This window comes from Lepisosteus oculatus, chromosome 1 (genome assembly GCF_040954835.1).
Source record: "Lepisosteus oculatus isolate fLepOcu1 chromosome 1, fLepOcu1.hap2, whole genome shotgun sequence".
Classification (NCBI taxonomy): Eukaryota; Metazoa; Chordata; class Actinopteri; order Semionotiformes; family Lepisosteidae; genus Lepisosteus; species Lepisosteus oculatus.
The window spans coordinates 21,019,966-21,035,199 of NC_090696.1; the positions used below are offsets into that span (position 1 = coordinate 21,019,966).

The window sequence follows — 15,234 nt, forward strand, 5'->3', positions numbered from 1 at the left end:
CATCCCAGTTTTCCAGAATTCAGAATCTGACAAAGTCCAAAAGTTGAACTCTTGCCCTGTGCAGGAGCGAGAGATGATGCACGGTTTGACATTTGTATAAAAATAAAAGCAAGGCTCTTGCTGGTGTAGACGACAGAGCAGCCGCAGAGCTCCGGGGCATCGCAGCAGTCCGGCAGAGCAGCTGTTGGTCCTGGCGCCTAAGACTTTCACAACGAAATCAAGAATAAGGCTTCAATAATAAAATGTACATAAAATGTTATGTTTTTATTGATATTTTAATTTCTATTTAAATAGAAAGGCATTCTATACAGCATCAGGCAGGATATATATATATTTTTCGAAAATACAGAAGGAAGGGGGCGTGGCACTAGTCACGCTAGCACATCTGGCGTGCTCAGTGGGTACATTTAGTGCATTATTGCATTACAAAGCAGACATCAGAAAAAGAAAATAGTGCAATTCCTTTCTTATACCTACACTAATGAGAGAAATTCTCTGTCTTCTAAGTTTGTTTTCTTTTACTTTTAGGCTTTGTATTGCATACAGAATGCTAGTATCGTTCGATTAAAAATGAGACGCATTAAAGCAACTGGAATATTAAAAATTGTGCTTCAGAGGAGATTAAAACATCACCCGGGCTGTTTTTCGCTCTTGAAATATTGGTCCACTGGGAGACGGAAGTGGATCGCGGAAGATCCGGGACAGAACTGAAGATTTTGCACTTTTTGGTCAAAGCACCGAACTCCCCAGTTGGGTTCAAGTCTTGAAAACAATGGCGGCTTTACGAAGACCAATTAGACCAATTAGACCAATTAACTCAACACTCGACTCTGTTAACAAAGCGATCCGGGTCGACTCGAGTCTCGCTGTGGGACAGGGAGTTTCATGGGCTGGAATGCTTACTCGCATCTGCCGTTCCATTTCCGGTTTTACACGAAAGAGCCCCCCCATCATTTGGCAGGTGCATTAAACAATAGTTTAAGAGATTTACCTTTGAAAATGCAGTTTTGTACGCTCTGCGTATTGTGTATAAAAACAGGGTAAGAATACAAACTCCGTAATATAATAATCTTAATTTTCAGAATTCGTTACTAAAGTATATCTGAACCGTATCAACAATCAGTTATCATGCAACACTTGCATAGGGAGGAAATTTCAGTTCATGCTGTGAGTTCTTCAAAAACACTGGACGCGGGATGAGACGGGTTTGCAAACGGACGCTGCTCGAGCCGAGAGTGAGAAGGTGCAGCTCAGTAGCGGAGGGGGGACGCGCGTCCGCCCCCGCCGGGGCCGCGCCGCGCACGCACGCGTCTGCGTGCGCGCCTGCAGCTTGGAGACCGTGGGATGGCTCCGGTAGTGGCGTTCCTGGGGGGATGAGCTCTGGCTTGGGCTGATCAGGCAGACTCTGGCCCTCTTTAAACTACGGACAAGACACACCCCCCCCCGTTCTGTTGTTTTAAAAGCAATCCCTGACATTGACCCTGTAATGACAAAACATGGGCTGAACGTGTGTCGGGCTGGACAGCTGTCCTCTGCTTCACTTTCGGCAGGGGGCAAACTTCGCCCTCAAGGCCGAGGAAAACGGGAGGCGTGATTCCGCTCCAGCCCGGCAACGCGACCAGCGGTGGACCTCAGACCTAACGGGCTCAGAGACGGGGTTCCGCGCGGACGCGGGACATGCTGGGGGTCTCTGGGTGACTGTACGTGGGGGTAAACCCCCCCCCCAGCGGGCTTGTGATCTGCGCGGTGGCGGCGGCGTGTCCTGGGTCCGAATGAGCCCCTGCTCTCGGGAGGAGCCAGCCCTCGGGTGCTCAGGCGAGCCTGACTCGCCGGAACCGCCTTGCGGGTCTTAAAGTCGCCCGGCTCGGGAAACGCTGCGGTGTCAAAGCCCCACGAGGAGCTAACACAGTTAAACGAGTGTGAGCCAAACTTCTGGGTCATCCGAGGAGCGGGCTCCTCGCTCTGTCCCTGCGCTCTGGAGCCCAGCCCGCTGGCTGTCTCTGCAGGGCCGCACTACAGCCAGGGGCTCCAAAAACACGGAGCCATTCCTTTGTGATCCAATGAACAGCTGATTAGTTCGAATAAGTCATTCAGAGACCCTCTCCGGCCCTCAGGGGCCAGAGCTGTCTCAGTTGAACAGCTGGCTTGCCTGACCGCTCAGTAACTCGCGGGTGCCCCCCAGTCTCCAAGAACAGGGGACCTGCAGGGCTGACCGGACTGGGGCCCCCGCGGGACCCGGGTTTGAACAGCTCTCTCTGAACAGGAACTGGCCCGGCTCATTCCTCTCTTCTGTGGAAGGGTCGAAGAGAGACAGAGGAACTGCTGGATTTCAGACTCTGAGGCCCAGGGCTGGGCAGCCCTGCTTCTAGAAGGAGACCCTGGCTCTGGTCCCTGATCCGAACTGAGGCCCGCGTGCAGACGGTGTCCTGGTGAGCTGTGATCACGATTCAACATGGCAGTGGTGTAGCGGGGTGGGGCAGGGCTGCGTTTGTCTATTAAACACGGGAATATGAGACTACAGGAGTCCAGGGGAACTTGGCCTGAGCTCGTGCGATGGATGTGTCACTCAGGAGCCTCACGTTCCTAAAAGCCACGGCAGCGCTGACGCCCGAACGGCTAACCTCCACACCGCAAGACGCCATGTGTTTCAGAAAGCGCTCCGCTAGGTGGCTTCAGAAATGACTTTCTCCTTCTGTCACTAAACAGTTCAAGCAGGAGCTCTGCACCTTTGTAGGAACGGCAGCAGCTGTGCACACGAGGCTGGGTGGTGGTGCACTGCTGAAGGCGACAGCAGACCCAGCTGGGGTGCCCTGAGAGTCTGCAGCCCCTGGTCCTGGAACGCCTCAGTTCTTATTCCAGCTGAGCTGCAAATGACTTAACAGGATCAATCGGTCAGTTAATTAAAAGCAGTTAACATGCTTACTCATTGTAAGTGTCCTTGATCTTATTAAAGTCCATCTATAGCAATTCTGGACTGTGGCAGCTCAGGAGCAGGGTTACAGTGCCCTGGTAGTAAGGGGCGCCCCCTGTAGTGTTTTTTGTGCAAGGAGCTTATATGTTACTTGACCTGGATTAAGCCTGCTGCCACCTAGTGGAGCTTTGTGAAACTGGCCCTTTCATAGCCGTTAAACGTGTAAAATACAGGAAAATGGTGTAAAACCAGGGCTGCTCAAACTGTAGTCCTTCCACTCCACTCCAGTACATGGATAGAATCTGCACCTTGCCCTGTTGATCCTGCTAATCCATCCACCCATATCTAACCGCTTCATCCATTACAAGGTTGCAAGGAAGCTGGAGCCTATCCCAGCAAGCAATGTGTGCAAGGCGGGGTACACCCGGGATAGGACACCAGTCCATCACAGGGCACACACAGGCATAGACACAGACTCGCACTCGCACAAAAGCCAATTTTCCCAGAAGCTAAGTAACATACCAGCTTGTCTTTGGACCGTGGAGCACCTGGAGAAAACACACACAAACATGGGGAGAACATACCGACTCCACACAGACAGCACCCCAGGAATTAAGTGCTAACCACTGAAATCACCATGCCACCCTCTGATTCTGCTGATTCCCAAATAATTAAGGAGCTGTGTGGAGGACTGGAAGCTCTGCATGTTGACTAACCTGGATATACAACCGACAACATAGAACATTTTACAGCTTCAACTCTTCAAAAACACTAGCAGCCCTTCTCTGGTGTAGATCATTTTCTGTAAAACCTTACAACAGAATCATTCCTTTGTAGGAATGGCTGCTTTGCTTTTAAAACAAGCCAGAGTATCATGTAGATCAAAATAACAAATATGCAAGCAAAAATAAACTGGGCTATTTCATATGTACAAGTTCCTCAGATTCATGAATTATGGACGGGAAAGAAAACATAGGAAATTTCCTTACTCATTGATTTGTTCTTCTAACTTAAATGTGCAAACTTATACTAAAATTGTTCTAATTAAATATTATTTCTAATACATACATGCAATGCTAAAAGACACCAGGTTCTGGGGTTTAAGGCCAGCAAGATCAAACTATCTCAGATTCTGCACTTAAAAACAGTCTGAACTTCTGCTTATCCGGAGTGACTGTCCTTATGTGTTCCTGGCTCTCGAAGACCTGGTTTGGAGACCCTGGGCTGGCCGTACTGGGGCTCCCCCAGACTAGGGCTGGGGACCCCTGTGATGACCGGACTGGGGCTCCCCCAGACCAGGGCTGGATACCTCTGTGATGACCGGACTGGGGCACTCCCAGACTAGGGCTGGGGACCCCTGTGATGACTGGACTGGGGCTCCCCCAGACCAGGGCTGGGGATCCCTGTACTGACCAGACTGGGGCACTCCCAGACTAGGGCTGGGGACCCCTGTGATGACCAGACTGGGGCTCTGCAGGACCAGGGCTGGGAAACCCTGTGGTGACCAGACCAGACTGGGACTCTGCAGGACCAGGGTTTGAGACCTCTGCTTTAAGACCATTTCCATATTAATACATGAGCACCATCAATCTTAAACAACTGCAGGACTGCAGCTGATCAAATCAATAATGGTGTACAATTATTAATAACATTTTCAATAATCTTGTCCTGGCTGCTCGTAAACAGAGCATTAACCTTGATTACAATTAAAACGACAAGCAGAATTAGTTACTACAAAAGTTGCTACAAAAGAATTAGACTCCCATTGCACAGCATGTCAATCCATTCCAGGCTTTAATACTTGTGGGGTTCTCAACCTATTGAGCCCACAGAAGAAAATCTGTATTCAAAATGAATCTCACGTCACGCTTATCTGCTGACACTTTCACTGTCCACAGGCAGTGTCTGAAGAAGAAGCAGCTCGTTCTCATCTTGGATCAAAGTGCTCTGCCTTGGGATTCTAATTGCTGCTGCTGGCCACTGATGGAGGCTGGGGCAGGTGATGCTGGCTGCCTTTGAAAAGAGTGAAAAAACTAAGATTGGTGCCGCAGAACTGGAAAGATTTTTTTTGCTTGAGTAGCTCAGCTATGCATGGTGTCATTCATAAGAGGGAAAAAATGCTGTTGAAACAGGCTCACAATCTATAAGAAAGAAAGGAAAAACGTATTCCTGCTTTTTAAACAAGTGCAGGAGTTAGCAGGCATATGTGCAAAACTAAACTCACCCTTTCTGAACTAAAGGCAGGCGTCGGCTGGGCCGAGCCATCCTTTATGCTATAGTAATGTCTGTGTCTCTTCTGTCCACAAGATACCGGAGCAGAACACCCATCCTAATGTTAAAAGTTACGGTAACTGCTGTTCAAGCTGACTTGGACACCTGCTGATCAGTTTCCTGGAGCAATCAGGATGGAGGAACTTGTTCATTCTGTGTGCATTAATTCTAAAAAACGAAAGCTGCCTCAGATCGCTTCATATGGTTACAGGGGGTGAGAGGTGGGCTTCTCTTCAGCCTTTGAGAAAAGAAGGGGAGGAGGCGAAGGTTGGTTTATGAATGCCCTGTACTTTACATGCAGGTCTGAATGCGTTTTAAAAGGTGAAGAAGATTTCAAATGAAGTGCTTACATGCTTTGGATAGCTGAGCAAGTTGGATCCCTTTGAGGGGCTGTTGTATTATTTTATGTGCAAAAACCTGAACTTTAAAAATGATGAAGCTCACCTCTGATTGCCCACATATCTGTGCATAAGCTGTGGCTTGTATGGTTGCCTCCGTGAGTCAATACTGTATGATTCTACAAACACCTGGGAGGGGGCTTCTCGTCTTAAAAAGGGGGGGCACTGTAGTTGAGAATGGGGTAACCTGAGGCTGTAGGGAGCTGTTGCCCAGCTCTGGCGCCTGGGGATGTGTAAGTGGTCTGCAGCTGGTGGCCGTGGAGAAGAGGTGAACTGACCGGTCGGTCAGCGCTCCGCTAAAGATCAGGCAGGGCCGTGGAGCGCATCGGAAAGGAATGGAAGACCCACGATTCCGTACTCCTGCCTCATTCCCAGGGGGAGGGGGTGCAGCCCTGCTCCCGAGGGGCCACAGCTCATCCCGGCCGAGCCTGGCACGGCTTCACCGAATCGGAGCGAGGCTTCCAGGCCGCTGTGCACGCCTCTCCTGTCCCGGATTACTGACATTCCCAGCTTTCCCCGCTTCCTCGGCAGGTGGTCAACAATGGGGACAGTGAAACCTGGATTTTCCTTACGGGACTGTGGCACTCCTGGAGCGGGGCTGCAGGCCCTGCCCTGGCGGGGGTACCCCCTCCCGCCCCTCGACCTCCCCTCCCTGGGCCTCAGTAGCTGTCGCGGGGCCAGGGCCTGGGGCGCTGGCGGCTGTGGCCCCCGTTGTGGCTCTGGTCGGCGTCGCGCTGCAGCAGCAGGCGGTCCTGAGACTCGTGCCCGTTGGCGCTGTGCAGGCCGGCGCCGTTGCTGCGGTGTGGCTTGCAGAGGTCCTGGTAGGCGCGGTCGTGGCCCCGGCTGTACTCCTGCTGCTCCGGCGGTCGCAGGCCCCCCCCGCCCCAGGCCGGGCCCCGGGACGCCGTGTCGCTGGCCTCGTCGGAATGCATCAGGCTGTCCAGCTCCACAGAGGAGTGCGCCCCCTCCAGGTCTTCCCCACGGTCTCCCCCCGCCAGCAGCTGCCGGCCCTGAGAGAGAGAGAGTCGTTTTCCCTCGAGAAGTCATATTTGTGCTCTTCCCACCTGAAGCGCCTGTCGTGTGTTTTTTCATGTCTCCGCTCACAGCTGCAGTACGCTCCCTGTGACCTCACCCAGGGGAGGAAGAGGAAGCGCAGGCAGACTGACCCCGCCCACTTCTGAGTCACATGTCACAGGGAGCACCGCCCCCCTGCTGGAGGATCAGCTCACTGATTGGAGGAGAGGCGCGTCCCTTGCCGACAGTACTGCCAGCGTCCGGGACGAGCAGGGGTCACCGAGAGCCGAGAGGGTCCTGGCTGATGAGTCTCAACCTCTCCTCAGCCTGTAGTGCACCTCATTTGGAGGAATCCGGGTCACAGTTTGCTAGTAACATGGCCAGGCTCGAACCCATGATCACAGATCTCAGAGTTCAGTGAGCACCTTTACAGGTTGAGCCATACTGTACATATACCTCTGGTTTTGGGAAGCAAAAGCCATTCTGTCTATGGAATCATTGGGATCATCTTGGAACAGAGTGCTTCTTTTAAAGCAGATGGCCAAGCATCATTTTTGCAGGTGCGCTTGTGATCTGTTACAGTATTCACAAAGCATGAACTTTTCTGGATAGTTTAAAGTTTTTTTCCCATCACAGAGCTTAGGTCAAGTTTAGGCCAAAATATTGGGAACCCCGCAGGGAACAGTGTGTCGGGCCTCTGCGAACAGCACAAGGCTTACAGATCTCCACAGCCGATCCCATTCCTCTCTCCTGGAAAGTTCACCTTCAGCTGGGGTCGTGAGGAGGGTGGTAGTGTGTGGGGACTGAACTGGACAGGTCCACTGGTTCCAATGGTTTCCAACAGGGGTGAGGTCAGGGGATTGTTCTGGCCAGGGAAGGTGATGGGAGTCTGTCTCCTGCTCCTCCAGCCCAACCCCACACACACACAAACACACTGCCCCCTGCTGGGAAGGTCCGTTGATTAGACTGATGAGATTCCTAATATTTTAGCCAGTTAGCCAGTATCCTTTTTTAGAGCGTATTTGTCAGGCCCCACACTATGTGCTAAAATCAAACCTGACTGTGTTTAAGCATGTTGCTTTCTGTTGCAGTTGCCAAAGTCTGAATGAGAGTCTCACTTAATGAACTAGCTATTACTATGTTATGCTGTGCTTTGTGAATCTAAACAAATCAGCACATTCACACCCCACCCACTGTCTACAACAGGGGTCTCCAGCCCTGGTCCTGGGGAGCCCCAGTGCAGTCCATCCAGGGGTCTCCAGCCCTGTTCCTGGGGAGCCCCAGCCCACCTGGTGTTGAAATAACCAACTTCTAAAAACCCCAAATAATAAGTAACTGTGATTAATTATAAACAGGTCATTTGATAATTTAACTGGAAACTAAAATCTGACGGAGTTAATTAATAAATTATTATGCCTAATCGAAAATAACGTGTTTCTACAGCCTTTGCCAGAAAATTGTCCATGAAGTTGATTTCATCAATTTCATCATCATCAATTTCCCTACGGGATTAATGAAGTATTATCTATCTATTTCGGATGACTTATAAGACTCACTGTATTAGAGCTCTTGAGGTCCCCTTGAACCCCTGGAGACCCCTGATCAATAAGGACAGGTGGAGAAAAGGAGGTACAGCTGGGAGACAGATATGGGGTGCAGCTCTTTACAGGAGTGGGTGCGGACCAGTGGAAGTGTTCTCCTTGCACAGAATGTTGCTTTTTTGGGGCGCGGTAAAGGAAGAAGGGTATGTTACGAGTGAAGTTGTTTTGGAAAGGGGGTGAGGTGGGTGGTGTTGGGGTGGGTTGGGGTAGTGGGGGAGCCCATGAATTAGTCTGCATACTCACCCCATTACATAAATGATTATTCGATTAATTCCTGTGTCTCAGAGAACTGCAAAGATTTGAGGCAGCAATGAGTCAGGAGTCAGAGCATTGAAAACCAGTTCAAAAGACAGTAACAAGAACTCAACAGGAGAGGGCGCTGTACAGCCATGACAATACAGGGAGAAAGAGTATACAATGACATTAGCCACCAAACAGGATTAACTATCACCAGCAACAGTGAATAAGTGCTCCTAATATGAGCTTTGTTTTCCATTTCATAACAAACTAGAGTACTGAGGGGTGAACACGCATTTCAGACTTGCAACAGTTGGCACTTCTTTGCACTAAGAGCTGCGGGAGTCTGGAATGAGCTGCCCGGACTTTTTGTTGAAGCAGACACTGGCTTCCTTAAAGAAACAGCTGGCTGAATGCTAGCGAATAGAAGGGCTACACTTGGGTGTAACGTGCGTAGGACCTCCAGATGCACGATTAGTCAATGAAAACCCCTTCTCTGGATCCGGTCATGTCTGCTGCTGTGGGCTCTCTGTAGCTGTCAGCGTCAGTCTCGGCGCACGCGGTCGTACCTGGAGGCTAGAGATGGCGGAGGGTGGGGTCATCAGGTTTTGCTCCAGCAGGGGGTTCATGGGGGCAGAGCCCGGCATGTGTGTGGCACGCCAGTAGACCTCCAGGTACTCAGCCAGGTGCTCACAGGCGTCTTCCAGCTGGTTCTCATCCAGGATCACATCAAACATTTCCTGGTGGGACAGGAGGTAGGGGGCGAGTAGGAGATAGGCCCACACCGTATGAGCTGGACAGGATGAACTGCCCTGTAATTGGGCTTGGTCACGGCTAAAGACAGATATTGAAGAGTAAAAGTTGGAAGGTCTATTGCACTGGAGCCACAGGTGCAGGACCCCTCTGCATGTGCTCAGGAGAGCCTGAGACTCAGGGATGGGCATCCTAACCCTGGTGTACTGATGCTGTACTCTTAACCCTGGAGCCATGCAGTTTTGCCCACTGCGTCCTGTTGCCCAAGCATCACCGCGACGACAGCGAGGATGTGCAGGTAGGCACCTTGTATCCGAACGCTGTTTGACATGCTAGCGGCCCTGCGGTGCCGGACGCTCCTCCCGGACAGCACCGCCAGCCTGCAGGTAAGCAGGAAGTCGCGGGAGTGAGGATTTCACCGGGGCCTGACAGAACCCAGACAGCGGTCGGCCATTCGCGGAACCCCTGATCAACCCCTGATCTCAAGCAGACTTTAGTGTGAGGAAATAGATCTCAATTCATTTAGGACAGAGATCAGGGAACTCATCTTTATTCGAAGAGGAGAGGGTGGCTAGAATAGGATCCCTAGCTAAGTTGTTGAGGTGCAGGAACATTTCTGGGCACTTCTAATAAATGTGTGGACAAAAGCTTAGATTCACTTCACTACTGAACTATCAACTGGCCTCCTCTCTTCTGCTGACCCTTCTTGTGTTCTTTTGCTATAAGGTGTGAATGTCATCCATCTATCCATTCATTTGCTCACTTCTTCCAATTCAGGGTCACAGGGGAGCTGGAGCCTATCCCAGCAAGCAAGGCAGGGTACACCCTGGACAGGACGCCAGTCCATCACGGGACACACACAGACACACACTCTCACACCAGGGCGAGTTTTCCCAGAAGTCATTTAACCCACCAGCATGTCTTTGGACTGTGGGGAAAAACCAAAGACCCTGGAGGAAAGCCGCACAAACAGGGACAACACACAAACTCCACACAGAAAGCACCCCAGGGCCAGAATTGAACAGAATTAGCAATGCTCACCACTGCGGCACCATCCTGCTCGTGAATGTCATCGTGAATGTTTTCTTTATTACAAGGACCCCCTAGTTGTGCACAGCCCAGGTGAAGGTACTCTGTGTCCGCTGCCCACCTGTGGTGTCCCGGATGGGTGTGTGGTGCTGTGGGTCTGGCCAGGGGCGGGTACTCACCGGGGGGCACTGAGCCAGCTTGTCCGCTGCCATCAACTGCACGTTGAGGTGCTTGCTCTGCGACTTCCCGCGAGACTTGACCAGCCTCTGCAGGACCTGGCGAGAGGCAGGAAGAGAGCACCGTCGAGCTCCAGCGTTCGGCAGCGTGTCAGGAAAGCAGCTGTTTGCTACTTGTTACTCCCTTGATTTTGACTTTGAGAGGGGGGAAGAGGAGAGACCCCACTGGGACACAAACACAGCATGCACTGGAATGCCCCCATGCCCTAAAAAGATGGCACATTCCCACTTCCTTCTGAATCAGAGCTACTTCCAATCCTACTGCGGGAAGGAAACTCAGTAGGACGGCAGCCCAGGGTGTGATCTCCTGTCACAGCCTAAGGAACAGGCACTGAGCCTCTCAAATAATACTACAATGTCATATAGTCCCGAATATATGTCTGTGTTCACCAGTCGTTGTTGCTTTGGCTGCGCCGTAGCTCACTGTTCAAGCTAGTAAAGGCCTTCGAAAGCGAGAGACGTGAGAGAAGTGACAGGGGGGAGAGAGAATGAGCAGTAGGACAGGATGAGCTGGAAAGAAAAAGAAAAAGTAGGAATCATAGGGAGAGGAGGAGAGGAAAGGGGAAAGAAAGGGAGGAGATTGTATTGGAAGGAGGGATGAATGGGACCAAGTTGAACTGCAGAGTGACAGACAGAGAGTGAGCGTGTTGCTGACCGGCCACCTACCTTCGGAGACGAGACCTTGACATAGACGATGATGGGCGCCAGTGAGGTCTTGGCCAGCTGCGCAGGGTGGTTAATAGTGTCTGCATCCAGGACCACCAGCTGCAGCGTCTTGGCCAGCTCGAATATCCGCTCGATCTCGCTCTGCACCTCCGCTGCGCCGGGCACAGGACAGCAGAAACAGTCACATACAGAGACTCCAGTCCACGAGGGGACAAGGGTCTAGCAGGAGCTGTTCAACAAGCAGCCAACTGAGACCTGAAAGATGAGTAATTCGAGTTCTGGCCCAAATAATTAGTTCAATTTATTCATTGAAATAATAGTATGCTGAAGGTGAAATATTCATTTCAGCTGTCTGCTCTAGGGACCAGGGACCAGTCCAGCAAGTTCTAGGGGTCTCATTAAATCATCACCTGCATTAGGACACTTGTGCTCCAACACAAATGATGCACTATACCGGCACCGTGTGAGTGAACTGTTGTGCATCCTTTTTCCCAGATCATTTTGTGGCTTTGGGAAAAGGAATGACCTGGGATGTCAGGGGATCTCATTCAGATGGAATGGGTGGGAACATTAGAAAATTCAACCATCAGAAAGCCACTAATCCTTCAAAGGGTTATGGAAAGTCAGGTACTGTCCTAGACACGCAGTGCAGAATTGCAGTTAATTGCAGTACTCTAATCTACATGTGTCTGGAAAGCGCAAATAACCTGGAGCAACAGGAAAAAAAACCTTTCCAACACAGGGTGTACAACTCGCTTTATCCAGTAGAGGGTCATGGGGGGAGCTGGAGCCTATCCCAGTTAGCAATAAGTGCAAAGCAGGATACACTCTGGACGGGACACCAGTCCATCTCAGGACACACATAAACACAGACACGGACGAACTCATACCAGTTTTTCCAGAAGCGAATTGACCTACCAGTACCTTTTTGGACTGTGGGAGTTAACCAGAGCACCACATAAACATGAGGAGAACATGCAAACTCCACGCAGATAGTCCCCTAACCCAGCAGTGGGCGCTGTGTACTTAGTCAGCAGCCCTGTACTCGGTCTCCTCCGTCACTCACCCAGGCTGGAGCGGGTATTCGATCTCTCCATGATGGCTCTCTTGTTCAGGACGGACCTCTTGGCCAAGGACAGGTCAGCCGTCACCCGTGTGATGGATATCCTGCAGGGTCATAAGTTGGAAAGGTGGGTGAGTGGGCATTTGGTTTCTGTGACCAAGAGTGTAAAAGCAAACTGGACACAGCAATCTACAGTACTGTAGCTGGGAAACTACACTGAACCTTGAATCCAGGCAGTTCCTGAGCTGTATAACTAGACTCAATGAGAAGGAGCTGCCAGCATGGGAGATCATTGCAGTATTAAAGGGGATCTTTTCAGATGTTTCTAGAAAGCAGCTCATTTATTTTGTTATCGTTAGAGTGTTCCCAGTGTTCCCTGCGCCTCCATCAATGTCTCTGCTGCCTTTATCTCATGTCAGCCGGGTCTGCAGTTTCTGAGTGTCAATGCATCTGTCTTCCTACAGTACTGAGATCCAGTGATCCAATTTGTCGTGAGGTTTTGTTACGGTTTGTTTTCGTTTTAAATCGTAACTCAGGGCTCTCGTGTCCTGTTCCTGGAGGACATGGTGTCTCTGGATTTTGTTCTGAACTGAGTATTCAACTACACAAGGAACCTAAGTATTTTCTTAAGAACCATCCCCTAGATGTCTAATTAAGGGCACAATTTTCCCAAAAGCCAATTGACCTACCAGTATGTCTCTGGACTGTGGGAGGAAACCCACACTAACACAGAGAGAACATGCAGACTCCACACATATGGCAGCCCAAGTCAGGAAGTGAACCCAGGGCCTCAGTGCTGTGAAGCAGTGATTGCTAACCGCTGTGCAACTGTGCCACCGCGACTGGTGTCCCTTGCTAATCCTTATCTGCATCCATTATCCTGGTGGCTGTATGGAAATCTTAAAATTAAAGACCTAGACATGGCTTTAAATCAGGCCAAACGTGAATGACCTGTTCATTTAAGTCATTAAGGGTCTAGGCAGGAAAGGAATCCTGAAGACACACTGAACCACCCCCAAGCTCCCCCTCACTGGGGATCACAGCTCAGTGACTCACCTTCCATCGAACCTGTGCTTCAGGAAGTCGAACAAGGCTTTCTGCATCATATCGGTGACCTGCAGGGAGGGGAGAGCGTGACTGGGGGATTTCCGATGTCCTGCGCAGCAAGGTCTGCTGCTGAGCAAGAGCTCTCAAAAGGAAACACACTGCAGCTGTCCTGGTGCTGAGCTCTGGCTGCTCGGCATTGTTTTCATTTCAGTTCTGGGTTAAGTGATGTAGGAGGGAGACATTATGTTAACCTGTGTTTTAAAACCAGTATAATATAAAGAGGCTTTGATTTCTGTTTTGTGATACTGTATATATATATATTTGTGGGTAAAAGCATTAAAAAAAATCAAATATCTGAATATGCAGCCAGTTTCCCAACAAACCATAAGTGTCCACAAGTTAATTTTTGTTGCACAAGTTTCTTAGCATTGTCCAGCCAGACATTTTCTAATCCGCTTTATCCTGTTCAGGGTCCATGGGGAGCTGGAGCTGGTCGGGAATCACTCCGTCACAGGGCACATATAGACACACTCACACCAGGGCCAGTCTTCCCAGATGCTAATGACCCTGCCAGCTTGTCTCTGGACTGTGGGAAGAAACTGCAGCATCTAGCTGAAATCCATACAAACACAAGGAGGACATCTGAGCTCCACACAGAGAGTACCCCAGGTCTCCAATTAAAGACAAAGGCCAGCAGCAGTGGACAATACAGTGTCTGTCTATTCATCTTTCCCAGTGCCCCAGCACTGAGGGGTAGCAGAGCTAACCAATATGCTGCTTGTTCTAAGCATTGTGCCACACAGAGAATTACTCCCACTTTGCGGACAGCAGTGCTGTAGCTAACTAGGCTTAAGGAAACCTCAAATAGCAAGCTGGAAAGTTGCAGGTTATATCAGCTTTTAGATCAGGTTGGTTGAGAACAGAGTTGAAATATTGATTGCTGAAATGCAGCCACAGGAGAGCGGTGGATTGTCTCCCATGCTTTGAACTGAGAATTGAGGATATTCCTTCCTGTCTCCCAGGGCAGTCGGAAGACGTGACGCAAGACTTTGGAAAATCTCCAAATCCCATTCTGAACTCATTACATTAATATTTTAAGCCGCAGAAGCTAATGTCTTGGAAGAGCACTTCTGCCAGTCCCAGGAAGAAAATTAAACAGGGCCGAGAGATGGGATGAAGCTGAACTGTTCACATCTTGCCAAGGTGAAAAAGTCACTGAGGAGCACTCTGAGCTGGAAGGATGATGGTGAAGCCCCTTTCAAACGCTCCAGTCTGAGCGCAGCACTGGGGAGCGTGCTCCTTCACTGGCATGGGCTCTTTGCTGAGCACCAGCAGAAATACCCCATATACTGTCATACCGGGCCTGTGTCTGCGTGCCGAAGACCCAGCGGGTCGGTGCTGTAATACTGGGCCTGTATCTGCGTGCCGAAGACCCAGCGGGTCGGTGCTGTAATACGGCCGGTGCTGTAATACTGGGCCTGTGTCTGTGTGCCGAAGACCCAGTGGGCCGGTGCTGTAATACCGGGCCTGTGTCTGTGTGCCAACGCCCCAGCGAGCCGGTGCTGTAATAATGGGCCGGTGCAGTAATACCGAGCCGGTGCTGTAATAATGGGCCGGTGCTGTAATACCGAGCCGGTGCTGTAATGTCTGCATGCCGACGCCCCAGCGACCTGCTGGTCTTTAACGTCTTTGTTCTCTCGGATTCTCACCTCGTATCCTTTCAACGAAGGTCCTACCAGGACCACCGGCCTCATGGAAGGGACCACATCATAGGGAGGCACGTGCTCCGCCTGTCGGGAGAACATGGGGACACTGAAAGCTGAGCCACCTGTGTTCATCACCTCTGATGGCACACACCTCAGTCCTCTAGCGCAATCGGACTCATCTGAGACTACTAGTGAATCTCATATGTATGTGGCTGGTGCCTGGAGAATATACTGTTGAAGCAGTGTTGCATTTGTGTGATTGTCGCGGTTCCGCGCGGGCTCGTGCCCTCCGCCACCCGTTT

General features: G+C 50.7%; 1 protein-coding gene across 7 annotated transcripts in view; it reads right to left on the minus strand.

Annotated features, from left to right (window-relative positions):
* Positions 1-245: 245 nt before the first annotated feature.
* cacnb3a (calcium channel, voltage-dependent, beta 3a) overlaps positions 246-15,234 on the minus strand; it is a 60,803-nt gene continuing 45,814 nt past the window's right edge. For 4 of the 7 annotated variants that reach the window (XM_069187249.1, XM_069187252.1, XM_069187261.1 and 1 more), the window contains 7 exons: positions 14,936-15,016; positions 13,236-13,294; positions 12,183-12,283; positions 11,117-11,268; positions 10,394-10,489; positions 9,002-9,172; positions 5,174-6,590 (listed from right to left, as the gene is read on the minus strand). In XM_069187249.1, coding sequence (XP_069043350.1) covers positions 6,240-6,590; positions 9,002-9,172; positions 10,394-10,489; positions 11,117-11,268; positions 12,183-12,283; positions 13,236-13,294; positions 14,936-15,016 — 1,011 coding nt within the window. In that variant the 3' untranslated portion in view covers positions 5,174-6,239. Of the gene's footprint in view, positions 4,925-5,173; positions 6,591-8,438; positions 8,485-9,001; positions 9,173-10,393; positions 10,490-11,116; positions 11,269-12,182; positions 12,284-13,235; positions 13,295-14,935; positions 15,017-15,234 lie in introns of those variants that run through there. The other 3 variants (XM_069187266.1, XM_069187271.1, XR_011189091.1) reach the window with 2 other exon arrangements.